This window comes from Mugil cephalus, chromosome 10 (genome assembly GCF_022458985.1).
Source record: "Mugil cephalus isolate CIBA_MC_2020 chromosome 10, CIBA_Mcephalus_1.1, whole genome shotgun sequence".
NCBI classification, from domain to species: Eukaryota; Metazoa; Chordata; class Actinopteri; order Mugiliformes; family Mugilidae; genus Mugil; species Mugil cephalus.
This window is the reverse complement of record NC_061779.1, coordinates 19,133,674-19,154,451: the sequence shown is the minus strand read 5'-3', so window position 1 is coordinate 19,154,451 and position 20,778 is coordinate 19,133,674. Positions and strand designations below refer to the sequence as shown.

The window sequence follows — 20,778 nt, the reverse complement described above, 5'->3', positions numbered from 1 at the left end:
ATTACAGTCAGTCATCACCAATGTGCAACAAAATATAAAACGTTTTAATACCTGAACATTGCTCGGCAAGACAGAAATTATCAAATCCCAACGTCCTCAAACGAGTACTTGCTAATTAGCGTCATTACCATTGACAGAATTAGTTACATGAGTTAATGAGCATAAACAAAACAAGTTTCAACCGTAGAATTTGATGAGGTTTTGTACCTTGTCCAATTTTGTCCCATGACGGGCTGCAGAATGAAGAAGTTGACGTCCCCATACGAGGACACAGGGTCTGAGGAAATTAAAAAAAAATAAATCTAGATCTGAAATTACTTTGTTTTTTCAGGATACTGGTTCACACAATTTATCAATGCAATGATGTGAGCTTTTTCTTTTTTTTTTTTTTTTACATCATAAAGGGCAACAACACTCCATTAATGAAACACCTCATTAATTTTCCATTGACTGGCCTTTCATTTTGCATCTCACTGTCGTCACAGCTTTAAGAGCCCTCACTTTAATTTCCACAGGAGCAAACACTGACAGTAGCACTTTCAAGTAAAGCACAACTTCTTTTTTTTTATGAAATATCTGAGTCAGCTGCCATCAGAAACTCCCTCAACTTTTTTTTTGACACATTTGTGTAAGTAATGTTGTGATTGGATAGGTATGTCATTAAAAGTGTGTTTTCCTCCCCAAATGTCACTTTGCTTTCTGCAGCCTATTCATTTTCTGGAACATTCTCTGTGATACAGCCTGTCAGAAGAGGTGTCGGCTGTCAAAACGGAAACCCTCAATCTACAGTAACATCGGAGCGTTTGCCTGTAACAACAGTGCTAGCGCTGCTCCACTCGTTGACCCAATCTTGGCTGTCAGTCTGAGTGTGGAGAGGCAAGAAAAATAAAGCACATTAAAGCCGCTCTCAAACTAACCTGTCTGCGCCTGGCAAGGCAAAGTTATAATTTGACCAAAAGTGGGTTTCTGGGTTACATTACAGTTGTACGCTGCACATTTCCCCAAAGATTTGAAAAATGTTGTGTTGTTGCTGCGCTTTATGGTCGCGTTGCAAGGCTTGACACAGTTTTGTTCGGCAACTCTCAAATGCGGAGAGCAAAGAAGTATAAAGACAAAAAACATGGCTGCTCGCTGACACATAACAGGAAAAATTCTTTTACTTTGTCATCGCGTTACTAAAGCAACATGACTGGCCTTGTTTTAAAGAGAGAGAGACAAAAAAAAAAAAACGAATCTCCACAACCCAACTGCACAGAGCATATGTATGATGTCATCTTCTTTGTGCTCCCTGCAGATATTAATGAATGCAAGACAGGGAGGAACACCTGTGCCAACGACACAGTGTGCTTCAACCTGGAGGGAGGCTACGACTGTCGCTGCCCCCACGGGCACAACTGCACCGGTGACTGTATCCATGACAACAAGGTCAAGCACAGCGGGCAGATCTGGGTGCTGGACAGCGATAGGTGCTCGGTGTGCTCCTGCCAGGTAATACACAGAAGGAGGTGGAGAGAGTATGGAGGAAAGCAGAGAGGGAAACACAAAGACACAGCAACAGATAGATGGACTGGATGAAACGAAGGGAGGCAAACAACTGAAAACAGAGAGAGGAGGCATAGTGGAGTGTTACGCCCAGTCTAGGGGTCTGGGACGTAGCATAAAAAAAGTCCCCATGTTCGCCAAGTCCCAAGTAGCCACGAGGACAAAAGGCGTCAAAGGTGAACAACAAAAGAGGTTTATTTGGCAAGTAAAGGAATACGTAAATCACAATTTGACAAAAAGGGTTAACAAAAATGGCTGTTCACTCCTACTGATCTCGAAACATAAATCCAAAAGTAACAATTAACCAAGGTGGTGACCAGTTGGGAGGCAAGGAGGATGACTCACCAACAGCCGCCATCTTGGATGTTTAAATAGCTCCCTCTGTGATCGTCATCCAATTGGCAGAGGATTCGGGAAACCCCAGCCAATCCCACGTCAGCTACGGCATACACCGACCTACATACAGAGATAGGGAAATAACAGGGAGCGCACACTCCTGCCAGACAAATAATAGGACTTCAGTCGTAACGTGGAGCTACGGTGCTGCCCTCGCCTTCTCTCTTAGTGTTTGTGTATCCCGCTGGTACAGAGGTGAAAATGTTCACCTTTGTTTGATTTCTTTCTGCTTTCCGAGCGTATAAACAAAGAGTAACAAAAACCTGTTGTTCCCAATGAATGATGGCGTCCCCCCGCGGGGCCAATCAGCAACAAATGTCACCTTGTTTCATCTTGTAACCAGGCTGCTCCTCTTAAATGGCATGCCGCCTCTGGGCTAACAGCGTTAGTATTTATGACCACGTACTTTGGTAACTTTGTTGCTTGAAGTGTCTACGAGTTGACCTTTGAAGGGAACCAAGTGAAGTCCAAAATGAGGAATCGCTTTTATTCGGCCACAGAATAACGGGGCCGTGTAAACCGCTGCGTTCGTAAAGCTGCACTAATATACTAACATCAAGGTTGATCAGGCATCTGGGAAGAGTCAGTCTGGAAAACTCATTCCGTCACCACAAACATATTTTTCTTCATGATTATCAGGTCACGGTGCAGTCATACTTTGCATTTGAGCATTTCACTCAACCTAATACCAAGTGTCTGGCAGTAGTGGAAGGTGATTATCGTGGATTAGTGTCGGTAGTGAATGATCAAGCAGCAAATTATTCATTTGATTACAAAGGACCGGGGCAGAAATGGCTCCCTAATTAAATGAGTCATATTAATTGATTTGAGAGATTGAGGAGCTGCCTGTCAAAATTAGTTGTATTGAGCAGTCTTGGAGTAAACATGTTATTGTTCGGGAGGTGGATGGACACAGCTGGATATTAGATGGAGAGCGGCGGATCGCTCGCGGGGGAACCCAAGGTCACACGCCACAGAAGAGACGACCACTGGGATGTGTCCAGGCTGAGGTTGCACGATATGCAAATAGTCCATTGTTTCAACCCGCTTGGAGGCCAGATGGGCGCGGCTCGCTGCGTCGGTGCATTTCTCAGCGGGGTTGTTTATTTCTAAAACCACGCCAGGCAATAAACTCAGCGCTCCAGTCGACAGTATGTGATATTGCTGCAGCTCCCTCACAGAATCTTGAAATATTTCAGACAACTTTTGGACTATTTTTTTGGGGCATGAGCCAGTTTAAATGTAGATTTGAATTTTTAATACACTGTGTATATGAGTTTTTCTATTTTCCACTATTTCAAGGTGTTCTCTACCATTGAACAAACCTACCACAGAAAGCTGCTTAGCTTGATCCTTTTCGGTTGAATTTAACAATTATTTTCAGAGAAGTTGATAGCTCCAATCATAATTTATCAGTGCTGTAATTATTCAATTTTTTTCTCTCCTCTGATCAAATTTTCACATTTGAAAAGCTGGAAGCAAAATATTTCCCCCAACGACTTTGCCCGAATAATTACTCGATTGTCAAAATAGCCACCCCTCGCTCCGGTCAGTGGATCAGGTAAACGACTAATTGTTTTCAAGTGTCGACCCGGGTATGGAATGAACTCAGCCACTGTTGCTTCCTTTTCTGGCTCCCACGCCGCGGATGAGCAGGAGAGAAGTATTTGCCAAACGTAATGAGCTGAATTCAGACCCGCAGCTTCTGGAAGGCACCTTCAAACACTGACGCGTCAAGACAGCCAAGTAGCACTTCTTCAAACAGGCAGCGATGAGCAGGAACTCCGGAAGAACTGCTGTGCATCAGAAATATCTTTCTGTCTGGTGTATAAAATACAGCCTCAAAACAGTTGCGAGGGGCTGCGTAGCCTTTGTTGCATTATTTATAATCGACATATATGTTTAATGCTGCCGTTAAATGAAGGGCTTTGTCTTTGGCATGCGTGTGTCTGGTCATGCCCGTGTGAACGTTCTCCGTTTAATGTTTAATCGTCTCTTTCTGTGCTCAGGCCGGCCAAGTGATGTGCCGCAGGATGGTGTGCGACTGCGACAACCCCAACGCCGACCTGTTCTGCTGCCCCGAGTGCGACCCTCGACTGAGCAGCCAGTGCCTGCACCAGAACGGCCTGCTCACCTACGGCAGCGGGGACACGTGGGTGGAGAACTGCCAGCAGTGCCAGTGCCTGGTGAGGAGGGGCCGTTGAGCGGGCCGCCCGCTTTAGCGTTTTTTTTTTTTTTTTTACCCGGAGACAGTTCGGCGCGCCGCTGAAAACAACGCGGGCATCCGTCGGCGCGCCGCAGTGCCCACACGAGAAATGTGACAAACACTCCAGTCGCCATGGAAATGCTCATGAATGGGAGACGTGGTCCGCGGAGAAAGTCAAGGAGAGATGTTTTGTGGCGAGAGAGGGGGGAGTGATTAAGAGGTGAATAGGGAGGTTGCGGCGGGGAGAAAATGAAGATTGCTTTTTCGTCTCGTGCGGAAGAAAGAGAGTGATTACGGAGATTTTAAAGAATTCAAAGATGCGCCTGCTCGGTCGTCCGCTGTGCTGGAATTGCACGTTTTGTTGAAGGATACGTCCAAGGTTGAAAGAACAGGAGAAAGTGGGAGGGTGTTTTGAGAAGTGTATGTTAGCCTTGATTGATGCGTGTTTGCCGCATGTGGGCTCGAGGTAGCTTCGAGTGTCCGCTACATTCTGTCCTATTTCTCACACTAACCCGCCGCTGTGCACCTCGTATGAATCTTTCACTGGGAGACGCGCGCTCTATTGTCTCTTGTTGCTGCGTTGACCTTTTCCAAGGTTTACACACTGCTGCTGTTCAAGCAACAGGGAAGCATTTTGTAAGTGTTTCCCAATAAAGCTGACAAAAACAATAAATCTTTCCACCTGTGACGCCCCTCTAACCACACAGCCGTATTAAATGCAAATGGGACGCTTTACATTCTGTCCCGCTGCTCTTGTTCTCCCCGCCCTCTTAACACACTGCAACACCCCGCACCTGTGTCACTTCTTCTGTTGGCCGACTCAGACTAACACTTTACAACTCCCCTTTCTTCCTTTTTATCCTCCCTTTGTTGCTTTTAAAGATCAGCCATTCTTGTAGCTAAGATACTGGAAGTCGGCTCCAGGCTGACAGATTTATGGTCTGAACAGCAGCAGCAGCAATGTCATTTCCTCCCCCCGCTCCCTCCCCGCCACTGTAATGTCGTCCCGATGCCCGGACCCAAGGGCTGCTTTTTTGGATTTCTTACAGCGAGCCATTATGGAAGAGCTTGAAAAATCACTGCACAGCTGAGAGGCAGCGGGGAGGCGCAGTCGGCTGAAAATGGGTTCGCCCGGGCTTCACTCTTGCTGAGGCTGTGCTCACTGTCGGCACTTATATATGTTGACACAAGCAGACGCAGGCACGCTTGAGAACGCGAGCTCGCCCCTGTCGCGGCCGCACGCAGAGCGCGCGCACGCCGTAGACACACGCGTGGACGCGGCGTACGAGTGTTTGAAAAAATGCAGGAGACACGCATCCCACACACACGAAACCCCTCTCAATTAAAGACGCACGCACCTGAGGGTAAAGGACCACCAGCACGCACAAAGAGCAGCTCTTGAAAGGGGGGTGAGGAGGGAGGGGGCCGTGCAGGGGCTCCGGTGGCGTGACACGGACGTGAAATGAACCTTGAACGCTGCCACACTTAGCGGAGCGGTGGCTGTCCGCGGCTCTGCGGGGGCCTTAAAGTACACAGTGACAGGAGGCAGACGGGCAAAGCGTTCTCCTCGAGCGCAGAGACGCGAGCCCTTCTCCACTGCGCCGTGCAATCATTTGAAATCAAGAACGCGGCCCTTACAGGCTGTTCACGCCGCTGGGGCCACTCGCGATTTGGCGTCTTGTTAAGTCGTCAGAGTATCAAAGAAGCGTCGATTTCCATTAACCGTACGTGTGGATTGTACCTCATTTAAAAAAGAAGGGAGGAAAGAAAGAAAGAAAGAGTGAGCGCGTTTGTCGCAGCCTAAGATAAATGTCACCAGTTTTAATCTCCTGGAGGCATTTTGTAACATTCTCCGCGAACCCTTGCATCCGTCTGCGTAAAAGCGCGAGGATTAAATAGCAGCGAGATACCACGAACAACAAGCCAGACTGAAACAATAACCTTCAGAAATATCACAGAGGAATCAAACACGTCTTCAGTTTCTGGAGCCGATAAAAGTTTTCCTACCGCGCCGTCGCGGGCGCGTTAGACAAACGCAGCCTTATTGTGCAACAGATCTCTTCCTCCTTCTCTGATCGCGGGTCACATCTGCATAAACAGACACGGACGACACGGCCCGGCATCACGGCGTCGAACACAGACCCGGGCCTACCTTCAATCCCTCCCTCTGGCTGCGGGTAAAGAGTGCCACTCAGGGGGATTTCGCACTCTGAATGTTTACACGGCGCACAGAGGCAGGGAGTGGGCATTAGCGGCGTGTGAGCCTGTGCTTTAAAGCCGGCCTAATTTACTACAACAGTTCAGAAACGCTGAGCCAGGCCATTTTCAGTGATAGTTAATATCCCCGGTGGGGCGCTCGCATCAAGCCTCTAAGTTTATGTGTCTGTTTATGTCTTGTTTTGTATCTGTTGGTGTGTTTAAACATATACTATATATATATACACACACACACACCAATCAGGCATAACATTATGACCACCATTATAACCCTGACCCTTCCTAATATTGTGGTTGTCCCCCTTCTGCTGCCGAAACAGCCCTGTTGAGTCATGGACTCCTCTGGACCTCTGAAGGTGTGCTGTGCTGTATCTGGCACCAAGATGTCAGCAGCAGATCCCTTTAAGTCCTGTAAGTTGTGAGGTGGGGCCTCCATAAATTGGAGTTGTTTGTCCCACAGATGCTCGAATGGATTGAAATCTGGGGAGTTTCGAGGCCAAGTCAACACTTAAAACTTGGTTTCCGCTCCCTACTCTATCCAGCTGTATAACAGCTCATCTTTTTGTAACAATTAGGCTACTTTGACCAGTTAATTTCCCTTGTGGATCATTAAAGTCTGTTTAAGTCCAAGTTTTCTCAAAACTATTCCTGAACCAATTTTTGCTTCAGTCTGCTCCTACGGCCGTTTCCATAAAAGGGTGTACATGATCTGCTGCAATGCTTCAGTAGGCGGTACATGTCAAAGTAACAGCCACATGCATGGTAGGGCCCAAGGTTTCCCAACAGAACATTGGCCAAAGTGTCACACCGCCTCCTTTCTATCAGAACCAGGATTAACGTCTCCGGCAATTCGATCTGCTGTAGCTCATCTGTTGGACTGAACCACAAGAGCCAGCCTTCTCTCCCCGACCCCGATGCTCCGACCCAGTCGTCATGCCATCGCAAACCGTGACGTCAAACTTGCTCGAAACCCTACGCTTGCCCATTTTTCCTGACAAAATGTTCACCTCCTGCTACTATCCCACCTTAATGTTATGCCGGATGGGTGTGTACACCGTCTGAACCCATATTTCATCACAGCCACGGTTGACAGTGTGAGCGGAAGTGGGTCAGGTCAGAGTGATGTAGCATACAGTCGGATCTGAGGGGTCTGCAAAGATGGTCAAAATATATGACCCGTTTCCTCGTGGCTCATCTCTCCCGCAGAGCGCCAGCAGAAATCCAATAAGGCTTTCTGCTCTGAAAGTTTGCCGCGAGATTAATATGGGAGCAACAATGAGACTAGAACAAGTCAATTAAAAAGCTGGAGCGTTTACCTCTACAGTGTGAGGGGGAAAAAAAAACTGCTGACTTGGGCGGAAGACTGCTCAGCTCATCTATATTTTCTTGGTACCTTAACAACTTTCTCTTTTCATCAAGCGGAGACGGTCCCCGCAGCGTATAAACACGGCGCGTCAGGAGAAACGTGTGTATTTTTGGGTGAACGGCTTGTTTTAGGCGTGGAAAAAAAATGTTCGCTCTGTCTGTCAATCTCACGCCGTCTCCCTGCCTTCGCAGCAGGGGCAGGTGGACTGCTGGCCTCTGCCGTGCCCGCCCGTCGACTGCGAGTTTACCGTGGTGCCCGAGGGCGAGTGCTGTCCCCGCTGTGTCACCGACCCCTGCCAGGCCGACACCATCCGCAACGACATCACCAAGACGTGCACGGACGAGCACAATATCTCACGCTTCAGCGGCTCCTCCTGGATCAAACACGGCACCGAGTGCACCCTGTGCCAGTGCAAGGTGAGCCCCGCTGGCCCCCGGGCGGCAGCGCCCACACAGCAGCACAAATTACACCTAACCCAGTTCAGAGCCAGACAACACACCGAAGAAAAATAGTCTTGGAAGCGAGAAGCCTTTGTGCTTTCTCCAAGGGAAGGGAGAGTACACGGCGGTCTAGACGTTGCGCGGAGGAGGCAATTTGTGCATCTTTAGCACCTTATGGCAGTATTTATCACATGCGGTGGTAATGCAGAATTACAGAAAATGCGCTTTTAAGAGCAGTCGTCAAATGGGCCACGGATAGGAGTACAATAACTCCCGAGCTACTTAGTAAACCACGATCCACTCAGTGATCGCCGCGAGAGAGAACAATCTGATATCACACTCATCCAAGAACGAGGCCGCTACTGTATTTTCTGATTTAGTTGTTGATGTTCCGGAGCTCAACAGAGAGCAGGAAGGAAAAAAAATAAGATAAGATGTACTGTTTGACAATTATTCTCTTTCAAATGCTACGTTTTCGCGTTTCGATACCAGATTGCCGGGTTCCATTGTTATTTATTAACAGGAATGCTGTGTTATTCTGTGAAAACACAATTTTGATCTTTTGGAAAATACGCATGTTCTCTCTCTTGGTAATTCTCACAGACAGTTAGCCTCGCGTGAAACGTAGAGACAGCTGGTGTAGGTCCTTCCGGTGGTAACAAAATCCAACCGCCAGCATGGCAAGAGGCCGTCAGTCAACGTTTTAATTAGTACTTAATTGGAGTTCAGGGGTTGAGTTCTGTTATCTCTGTATTTACAGGACCCTTGTTTCCTAAAACGTGTCGCCGCTCTCCGCTCTGCACTGCGTTTAAAAAGCAGACGTGTTTGCGCACGCGGTACTCGCAACGTATAGAGCCTCATCTAGGAAACTCAGACAAACTCACATCACTTACTCTTCTAAATCACTTGCAGAAAGCTGCTGTACAAGTTTTTTAGTTTTTTTTTATGCGGTGCGGAGAGAGTAAACTATGCAGGCAATATCCTCTTCATTACCAAATATGAGCGGAAATTGTTTGCCTCGGCTTTAGGACTAATCCGGCAAGGCTGAGTCCCTTTTCTGAGTTTGGAGGATAAGATATTCTCTCCCTGCTTTCCTGATGATAATGTCGACATCTTAGACGGCAGATAGCAGCCACTTTCTGTGGGCCTTCAATAAATATTCAAAGACTTTGCGCTATCTTTCAGAAAAGATTTACATTCGTCTCCGATGCGGATATTCATTTCCTCTTCCTTAAGTCCTTCTGTACTGTATTTTATCCTGATTGCCAGCCTTTAGTGATTCCAAAGTTTAAAGCAGAATGACTCCGTGACCGTTCACATTTGTATTCTCGGTAGAAAATCGCCACCTTAGATCACTCGGGGCTGAAATGACACCTAGAGGAGCTCTAAATGCCAAACCGAATGCCGCGGCAACGCCGCCATCTGAAATTATTATCTGCAGCGTCTCGGCAAGAATTTGTCCGAGGTTAAAAGTGTGATCGTGATCCTCATCGCCTTTCTTTGCCTTCTCTCTCCTCTCGTTTTCCAGAACGGACACATCTGTTGCTCAGTGGACCCCATGTGCCTTTAGTCCTGGCGGCCCCCCGAAGGCACCTGTACAGAGTTCTCCATGTAAAGAACAAGTAACACCACCCCTGTGTCTCTCTTCACTGTCCTCCTCACGGGCGTGGGTCCGATAGTGTTTGCCTTGTCGGGATTAGTTTTGGGCGGCTGAACCAGATGAATGGGGGATGATGAGTCATACAAAGCAGGCAGTTGTACAAATGTAAGCGTCAGGTTCTTTCTCCTTTGGTTTATCCACAGTTTCTAGCTCCTGTTGTCCCGCACAGTCCGCTCCACACGTCTGGTCCCACTGGCACGTTAAACCGTAAAGCTTCTGCAAACACTCTTGTGACCCGCGCCTGCTTCCTCAACTCCTTTATACCAAATGCAAACCTATATCATACCAAACAGACGATGGACTACGGTTTTACCACTCTCTCAGTTCTGTCTCACCACTTCGAGTGAACCTTTAAGGATCACCGCCCCCCCCCCCCCGCCCCCCCCCACCCACACACACACACACACACTCCGAATCATCGCTACATGAATCTGTAAGATATTACTATTACTGGCATGACTGTGCTTGATGTCCAAACATTTTTGCTGATTTCTAAATGATGATGATACCTTAGATAGAGTAAAGGCAGTTAGCGTAAGGTTCCGTTGCCACATTTACGAGTCGTCTATATTATGTGGTGCTTTGTAGCGATTTTTGGTTCCATTTCTCTCTTTTTTTTTGTAATTTTACTTTCCAAGCTTGTTATTGTGTAATAGTGAAATAAAGTATTTCCATTTACATTTAACTCTCGCCTTTATGTGTGAGTGTTGTCTCATCATCGTCTGTATGCGAGACCGTCATAAAGGATTAAAAAGTTGAAACTGATAAGCCTTATTAACGGTTGTTTGCTACGTTCAGAAATACATTTCCCAAATTAAACCAAGGGATTTTTCACAGCATGTTAGCTCCTCACCTTTGACACAGAGCGGTCCACTTAGGAGAATAGATTCCTGATGAACTCCTGTTACCAGAGGTTTCATTTTGTGGATTTTCATTCATTTCAATTCCTTTATGTAGCGTCAATAACAATCGTAAGAAGCTTTGCGGAAACCAGAACCTGAATTCCCCTGAGTAAACACACAGACACACACACACACAAAAAGAAACCTTTTAGCCTTCCTTCTTTTAACGTGAGGTATCCCTGAGCTCATGCTGAGGTCGACCAGGTGGGCCTCAAGCAGTTTGAGGTCGCCTTCTCCGTGCTGCTCTCCACTCTAGACTTAAAAAAAAAAAAAAAAAAAAAAGCAGCTGATTTTATAAAGTAACAGAATACAAGCAGTATTTTCAATCATCTATGTTTGTTTTCCCCTTTAGACCCACTTAAACAATACATATTAAATGTATTTCTGTCATTTAACTTATTTAATACCAGACGTTGGATTAATGCTGAGAACCACTCATCATTATGTGCAGCCTTTGCAGCTTCAGTATGTTACTGCACAATTTAGAGGGACACGGAGAGAAAGAGTTACACAGCTCTCATTACACGCAGTTATCATAGAGAAAGTTTGATGTTAATACCTTTGGTGAAAAGTTAGCACTGTCTCAGAGAGTGGACATCAGCCTTTGTGCGGTCACCTTCGAGCTCAGTGTCTCACGCGTGGTGGACACAGCGGGACAAAGCGTCCTCACAGCAGAAGCAGCTTAATGTTGGATTTTCCCATACGATGGTCGACCTAATGACGATGAGGCACTGATAAACTGCTCCACGTGCAACAGCAGTGAATCAAGACAATGTATGAAGACTGAATACATACGTGGAAGGTTTGTGTATCCTAAAAACATTGTTAAATTAAATGATTGTAATTTGGTAGTGTGCTTCCAAATGTAGGGGAATAAAAAAAAATAGAAAAGTAACAATTTAAATAATGCTTTTAATAACAATTGTTCCTCTTGTGGGTTTCCCATTATAAAAGTTCAGTGAGATTTATTTAATGACGTCTTCTCAACTGACTGAAAAACCCAGAATGAAAGTGTAAATATATTTTTCATTAAAGCAAGATTTCTCAGACTTCAATCAGACACAGTTAGGTCCATATATATTTGGACAGTGAAACGATTTTTTTTATTTTAGCTTTAGCTTGAAACATGTTCAAGATTGACAGTTGTATGCTCAATATGGGCTTCAAGTGCAGACTTGGCTGTAATCTGATGGTATTAACATCCACACTGGAGGAAGGGTTAAGGAATTGTAGCTCTTTGATTTGTCGCCGCCTCTTTTTCAAGGGACCAAAAGTAATTGGACAATTGAACGTTGAATATTTCATAGGCTGCATGAACTAATCCTTCATCATTTAAGCAGGTAAAAGATCTGGAGGTGATTCCATGTTTGTCATTTACATTTAGAAGCTGTTGCTGTGAACCCACAACATGGAGTAAAAGGACATTTCATGAAAGTACGCAACAGACAATGGCACTGGGTCCCTAGTGTCATTACTAGTTCAAAAGCCAAATAAATTCTATAGGGACGTACTTTATGCTAAGATTGACTCAAATGCAGTAAATTTTATTTAGTGCTTCACAGTATAGATCAGGGGTCGGCAACCCGCGGCTCCGGAGCCGCATACGGCTCTTTCGTTCCTCTGTTGCGGCTCTCTGCGGCGAGCGGTGCGGAGCAAGGACACTGATCAAAGCCGTTCACTTTTTCACGCTAACTGCCTCAGAATAGCGACAACTAGTCACTCATCAGTGAACGAGCGAGAGCTACACAACAACTGAATGACACTGAATGCCACACCACACTCACGGTTGTAACATCAAACAACCAAAAAAACACTGAACTCCCACAGTGCATTGCAGTACATTTTGTAGTTGCTATCGAGTATTTAATTCAAATGTATTTTTATTTTAATGCGATAGTTTTTTAAATATAATTCTAAATTTGAATTGATGGTGGTCTTTTAACATTAATATAAAATGTATTTAATTTTTTTTTGTCGCTCAAAATATACGTCACAACTGCCGAAGTGCGACACCCGCCGGCACGCCAGCCCGCTAAGGTAAGCCAACCACGGATAAATCCCCGTTATGTTACATAAATGCAATTTCGTTTTATCTGTAGCAGTTATTTCATTTCATAAATGCAACACACTATGGGCCTAGCATAGAGGTAAAAACGATATATATAGTGTTAGCTTCATTTTAGATGTCCCATGGTATAGATGAACAATGACTCAAAACATAGTGCAACCCAGGACTTTTTAAGGCAAAAAAATGGAATATTCTGCCATTCACCAGATGTCAACCTGATCCAGCACACATTTCAATTACTTAAGACAAAACGTAGGGCAGGAAGACCAACAAAAAAGCAGCAACTGAAGACAACTGCAGCACAGGCCTGGGAAAGTATCACAAAAGAGGAAACCCAGTGTTTCCTCTTTTGTGATGTCCATGGGTTCCAGACTAAAGGGAATCATTGCCTGTGCAGGATTCTCAACACAGTATTAAATATCAACCTCTTGTTTATGGCTGTATTAATTTGTCCAACTACTGTTGACCCTGAAATAAGGAGACTTTGTATAAAAGCGTCTGTAATTTCTCAACGTTCCATAGGCTATTTTGGTTCAACCCCTTGAATTAAACCTGAAAGTCTCCACTTCAACTGCATCTTAGTTGTTTAATTTCAAGGGGTCCAAATCATGAAGATTGTGCCACTGTCCAAACATATATGGGCCTAACTTTATGTCCTCAGTGTTTGGGAAAGCCACCTCATCACACTGGAGTATTAGATGCCGAGAACTGGCTTTCTAAATCATGCTCGCAGACACAAACCCTCAGCTGAGACTGCAGCTCAGACACATATTTCCCTTTCCTGGTGGAGAAAACAGCTTTCTGAAGCTCAAACACTGAGTAACATGTTTTCAGTGCAGCGACACTTTGTATATTATCGTTGTCAGCGTCAGACGAGACAAGGAAAGCCCTTCAGATACTATAAAGTGAATGAGTGAGTCGACATTTGCGTTGTCCACAGAGGACACACTAGAGCTGGAGACACTTTCGCATCCTCACATTTGGACACAGAGCGTTGGCTCTCCCGGCTGTCGCGCCTCCCCTCCCTTGCTCTGTCCTGCGCCTCTGGGGATGGCCGTAATACTTGTGTCGCAGAAGAACACTTAAAGCTCCTAATATAATTATCCATCCGTTCACAGTCACAGACAAATGAGTTCAGCCTGGAGATGGCTTTATTTCCCCGTGGAACAGCCTCTCTCCACCGACCGATTCCCAGACTCTACCTCGCAGCTGCTTACATTAACAAACACACAGCGTAACAGGGCCCATTTATGTTCCAACACACCGTGCACTCAGTTCAGGTTTCTCCTGCACCTCGCTTGCCCCCAAAACTTTTTTTTTTTTTACCTCAGGTTATCGTGACTCCAAACTCTTCCCTGAGTTGAAAGAGAGGACCGCGGACACGGACAATGGGCAGTGGGCAGATCGCAGTGGCTGCTCGCAGGTTGGCAAGGGCACCATCTGGCCTGCTTTGGTCCAGTGGCTTCTAGCTGGTGGTGGCATGAAGCCAGTGGGCACCTGAGTAGTGGTGGCACAGCAGGGCAGCCTGGTCCTCCAGCTGGCTCCTAAATGTCCAATTTTCCATGGCAGAGCTGAACCCTCTGCAACAGATGCCTGAACCCACAGGGAGTCCACTTCACTGCCTGTCCTATATTCACCGTTAATGACCACACATATCATTGCGGCTGTGGCTGTTGTGGCCACGCAGCGGCGAAGAGTCGGTTTCACTTTAGTCGAGATTCTAAACTGATAGAACGCATTAGCAATATTTTCGCCGAGAGAGTTTTCTCATTACATTTTCAGCGGTCTTCTGTTCTTCAAATAGCTCTGATTGGACGGCGAAATCCACTGCAACGTAAAGGAGAGACATTTTTTTTCTGTCAAAAAATAAAATAAAAATAAAGAAGAGGAGCATGAAATTACTAATATACTTGGCAACCTCATCTTTGTAGTATGTATAAGAAAATTACACGGACATGTGCCGTTTAAAGCGTCTGCATGTCGAGTGTGTTCGCTTCTTTTTTACTGCAGGGTGAATTCCATGTTTCCTGTTTATCTGTCACAGCTTGCGTGGGATTTAGGGGAACGCGCAAATGCATAGATGCGCAGCCAAAACACGGGGGAAGCCACTTTGAATTGTGCGCATGAAAACAGACATCACACGAGGACGACAGCCCTACAGTCCCACGGCAGGCGCCTGGTTCCAGCTGAACGAACAGATTTTTTCGTTCGTGAGGAGTTCTGGCTAAACCGGAAGAGACGCAGAGAAAAGTTTTATGCAAGGCGTCTAAAAACAGGTGGGTTTCGTGTCGTACACACCACCAGGCAAAAGGTTGGACACGCCCTTTCATTCAATTAATTGGGAAAGTGTGTCCGGACGTTTGCCCTGTGATGTAGATTTTGTCAGTAATGTGAGTCAAACAAAAATAAAACCTATTCGGTGTTTTGGGTCGCAACTGACACTAGCATGTTGTACAGATGGGATAAATAATTTCATTTATATGCCATCTAATCCTAATGAAATAAACACTAAATATCAAAACACAGATTGTTTTCAACACTATAGTCGGTCACCGAGTGAAGGGCAACTTCATCTTAAGATTCACCACGCGGCTCTTCATTTAATTTGACTTGCGAACAGTTTAAATAAAATTTGATCCCCTTCCACCACAGAGGAATAGTAAGGCAGACATCATTATTGCAACCCAACGCTGGGGGATTCAGTCCTCTGAGTGAGTCGCTGGAGGTGCTGAGAGATTTATCAGAGCCACATGTTCCTCTGTGAGGTATCAGAAACCCACGGACGAAACTGGTGATAAATTCTGTTTCTGTTGTAGCCACTGGGGACAGAAACCATCTCGGTCCCGGTGATAGGACTGAGGGGAAGCCTACTAGCTGGCTGGGACTGGCTGCACTGATAAATTTTACAGGGTCTCTGAGAGTCACGGAGCTGTCAGCTCAGAGTGATGGGCCATGCCAGGACATGATACACTGATCTAATTGGAGGATAGCTCAAAGACAGTAGAGGTTGATCTGTAGCTATGGCTCATCTCCTCTGGGGGTTTTCTGGTTTATATTTAGCTGTAGGTGCAACAATAGCCCATCATTTTTTATTTTCCAAACCGGGTGTTTCTTTTCCCGAGTTGGTGGAAGAAATGTTACAGTAAAGAACAGGAAATGTTTCCGCAAAGTTTTAACCTGCGGTATGATGTGAAAACGAGAAGGTTGGTAAAAAAGAAATTGGATCAAAAAGCAGAATGCAATCAATCACGAATGATACCATTACAAATGCATCCACCGCATTGCGGAAGTGGTCAATACACCAGTAACACAACATGGGCATTAGGTTCCAACACCCCACAAACATTTTTGAAACTCGGGTTTTGTTGTGTTCTCTCAATTACTGCATGGTCCTCCAAAAATCAATATCTCATTTCTCAGCCCAATGGCAGACTTGGAAGAGGCCTCAGTCAAACAGCTAATGCTCTCCGGCAATGAGATTTATTCTCTCAGACAAACAACGAGCAACAGTAAGACCTCAGGTGTTTGTGCACCTGCTTTGTTTTCGCACACGGGTATTTTCTCACATTTACCATTAACGGTATCTATCTGAGGCTCTCATTAGAGATCATTTATAGCGAGTGGCGAGGCTGGATTCAGTGTTGTGGATGCAATTACACTTCACAGAATACATTACTGATGATGGACCGCTGCAGATATTAAACCTATGATGTCATGGCCACACATTACTCTGTTTGCCTCATAACTCAACCTTATGTGGTATATTGACTTAAGCCTGGGATTGGATTTCAACCTTTTGAAATGAACCATTGTTCATGTGAATGCTACCTTCAAATGTTTACCGTGTTCACAAAGCGACGCCGTGTGAATGGCTAGCTGTAATGGCTGAGGTTCATAATAAGTCGTTTAACGCTATTCTTCATTTTCAAATACAGTATGTCTGGGGAAATCTTGATGATTCCTGCAGCCTTTTGTTGTGCTTTTCCTACGTTACACAGCTACTCCACTTACAAATGTGGCTACTTAGGCTACTGTTAGCATTTGACCTCCATGCATTGATGGTACACAACTTCCCAACACAAAAGCTAGTTTTTTCATTTCTTTCCTACAACTCCTTATTTTATTTTGTCTAACGCTCTTCTCTTTACAGATCTTCTCGTCAGGTTTCCCTCTATGTGATCACCTGCCCCGCCCCAATGTGTTGCACCTGTGTCTCAATGTCTCAAGTATTTGGTCTGTTTGCTCCTTGCTCTCTGTAACAGTTCGTCTTTGTCTGTGTCAAGTGTTCCAGCATTTATATTCAGTTTGTCTTCTTGTGGATTTTTGACTTTGGATCAGATTTTTGAATTTTGTCTCTGCCTAGCCCTTTTGCCCTGTCTGCCTTAGCTACCCGCCACCTCCGCACTCAACCTGCTTACAGATCAGTTCTGGAAAGGTTATTGTCCGTGAGTTGTGCGTTGGGGTCTACCCTTGTGTGCTTGTCAGAATTCTGACTATAGATAGTGAGTTATCTGAATATGAGACTGCACCTTGTTAGACACTAACGGTGGAGTAGGCACCATGAAGATCTGAACAATATTACACCAAGATTTTTTTTGTCTGAGATCGGACATGGCCATCCAGAGACCTGCAGCTTAAGCAGGAAAAAACATGAAAAACATTAGGAAATTTGGAACAAAAGCCATAATTGTCTGTAAAGACACATTTCCCTGTTATCAATCATTTCATGACCCTCCAGAGTTTTCACGCGACCCCACACTGGGAAGCAATTCTGTCCGCGTTGAGTTCAGTTTTCATCCTGAGACATTTTTGATTCAATCTATAACTCATTACACGTAGACATGTTCCATAAACAAGTCCCAACGGGGAACAAAACACGCAGCAAATTCAAATTGTTTCCCACTGGCATAAATCAAACAGTGGACAGGGCCTGGGCAGGACTCATGCTAATCTGAGCTGGGTTTCATCATGTGTATGCAGGATACATATTCAAGTGTCCTTGTGAAGATAGTATCATTATTTCTCATGTCGCCCACATTAATTGGGTCAGCAGCTGCGAGAAGCTTGACCTGTGCTGTTGCTTGGCAACTGTTTTCCAAGCATATAGAAAAACACAAACCAGAACTTTCGTCACCTGGAATTACCCAACAAGATCTGCAACCTTGTTCCAACGGATTCACATATTAATGAAATCATGGGAAAAATACAAAGTTCTAATATAAGAAATGTATTAATTTATTGGTAAGATGAAGTTCAATTGATGTACAGTACATCAGAGCATGTACAATTACCTGTGCTTTTAAAGACAGGAATTTAACCCTCTTGCATCATTAGGAATTTTTCTGTCCATGTGGACAACTTTTTCCTCTTCGCCTGGCTGTCATTTTGACTGTGTTAGTGCATGTGGCACAATTTTTTCTAACAGGTCAACAGAACACTGTGGAAAAAAATGCTGCCCTCTTGGCTCATAAAGGACAAAAATGTCCATGCCCAAAATACAGCTATAAAAACTTAACCAATATTTTTCCTGCATAAATCTCTTCTCTAAACCCCTTCAGCACTTTAAGAAAAACACAAAAGTTTGCCTATTTAAAGTCACTGTTGTTTTTTTACAGGGAGGCTGGGGCATTCAGTACATATCAGTTGATGTGACTGCATTATTAGTGTTTGTGTAGCATCACATTTAAAATTTATTATCCCCTTATTAACCACATTTTTTTTAATTTCACAGCCATGACGCAATAGAAACATTCATTCTGGAATATTTTTAGATAATGTTGGTAATATCCAAGGCTGATTTGGAAAAAAATGCCCCAGTCTCCCAACATTAGTTTTATGGAAAATAACTCTAATAACTCAAAATTATTGCATTTTTGGTAGTTTTGTGGTGAAGTGGTTAAGAAACTTAAGCAGAACAAATATTAATGAGTTAAGTTTTTAGAGCAGTATTTTGGTCGTGGAACTATTTCTCCTTAATGACTCATGAGGGTAGTAAATTAAACTGATTCATGAGGGTTAGGGAAGTGTCAATTTTGCAGCATAACACAATGAAAACAGGCCGAGCAAAGACGAAGCCCTCACTTTAAAGCAAAACACAACATCTGTATTACAAACATATTAGAGCCCCTTCATGTCCAAAGAGGTTCTGCCCTTTGGTGAAACACTAATATTTTATGCCTTTGCAGAGTTTTAATGTATAAAAGGATAATTACAGAACCGGGAGCTGCAAACCAATTATGCTAAATACACTGACCTCTTCACTGAATGGCCTTTGTCAAAAACAAGTGTAGTAGCAAACACCTACACACTTCACAAGCCTCCACACACACACAAACACAATGCGCCCTGTTTAGTAGTAAAAAAAACAACAACAAAAACTTCCTTTACAGACACAAATGGATGTCCTAGCCTCCATAACACACACACAGATTTACATACAGAAAACCTCTGTATGGAATGTGCCACCAGAATAAACCTAAAGTTTTACACTCATGTACTGTATACTCAAAATTAACAGATTTACAAAAAGCTATTCCAAGTGATTAATTATGGGCAAACAAACCTTTAATTAAATGTCTATTCACCTTTCTTAAAATACTTTTTTAAAATTAATTTAGTCCATCCATCTTCTACTGCTTATCCGGGTCCACTTCCACACTGCGAAGGAAACTCATTTCAGCCGCTTGTATCCATGATCTTGTTCTTTTGGTTATTACCCGAAGTTCATATCCAGTAAACAGAGAGCTTCGGACTTGGAGGCGCTGATCTACATCCCAACCTCTTCACACTCGGTTGCAAACCGTCCCAACAAGAGCTGGAAGTCATAGTTCAATGAAGTTAAGGGGACCACATCATCCGTAAAAAGCAGGGACAAGATCTTGTCAATCACTGACACCCTCCGCCTCCCAGCTGTGCATAGAAAATCTGTCCATAAAAATTATAAACAGAACCGGTGACAAAGAGCAGCACTGAAAGTCCAACACTCACCGGGGACAACTCCGACTTACAGTCAGCTACACGGACCACAGGGACTGAATGGTCCTTAAAAAAGGGCAATCCACCCCACACTCCCAGAGCACCCCCCTCAGAATGCCTATGGGGACATGGCCATAAACCTTCTCCAAATCCACAAAACACATGTGGACTGGTTTGGCAAACTCCCCTCCAACACCCTAGCAAGGGTAAAAAGCTGGTCCATGGTTCTACGCTCGGGACGAAAACCAAATTGCTCCGTCTCGATAAGATACCCTGAGCAGATCTCATCGCAGAGGAGTTATTTCACTACCTCTGTGACTTCTGCCCCATTGGATGGCCAATCAAAATTAATTTAATTTAATTAATTTTTAAATTCAACAATTAACTGGTTAACATAATAAAGTCATAATACAGATACTGAATCACTGATCGTTCAATTGCTTTAGTTTTTTGAGTATATTCATACATTAATGTAAAGATTCAGTGTAATCAATAAAAAAAGGTACTTAAAGTATTCCACTATTTCCAGCTCCAGGCCTCTGATGGTGTTCTCTTCCTCCTGAAATCAATGACAAACTTGGTCAGGGCAGTTCCCTGTGGTGCGCCCACATTACTGAAGAACAGTACGGGAGTCCCCCAGTTCCACAAACTGTCAGACAAGTAATCAGCAATCCAGGAGACAGCGGAGGAGCTGACACCCATCCTGAGCAGCTTCTCACCCATCAGAAAGGGTTGAATGGTGTTAAAAGCACTGGAGAAACCCAAGAACACGATCCTCACAGTGCCAGGTAGATGTCCACATCATCCACACCAATGGCTGATATGTAAACTCGACAGGAGTCTCAGCTGAGTCTCTCCAGGACCTTCGTGAAGTATGACATCAGTGCAACTAGTCTGAAGATGTTGAGGCCAGATAGGATGGGCTAGTTGCGCACTGACACTAAGCAGAATGTTTTTTAGAGCACTGGTATCCTTTCCAGCTTTGGACTCATGTCGAACGTGAAGT

The 20,778-nt window shown here is 44.6% G+C and overlaps 1 protein-coding gene across 1 annotated transcript in view; it reads left to right on the top strand.

Moving 5' to 3' along the window:
• nell2a (neural EGFL like 2a) overlaps positions 1-10,512 on the top strand; it is a 79,161-nt gene extending 68,649 nt beyond the window's left edge. The window contains exons 17-20 of the mRNA XM_047596899.1: positions 1,295-1,488; positions 3,948-4,124; positions 7,919-8,143; positions 9,696-10,512. Coding sequence (XP_047452855.1) covers positions 1,295-1,488; positions 3,948-4,124; positions 7,919-8,143; positions 9,696-9,737 — 638 coding nt within the window. The 3' untranslated portion in view covers positions 9,738-10,512. The remainder of the gene's footprint in view (positions 1-1,294; positions 1,489-3,947; positions 4,125-7,918; positions 8,144-9,695) is intronic.
• Positions 10,513-20,778: the final 10,266 nt, after the last annotated feature.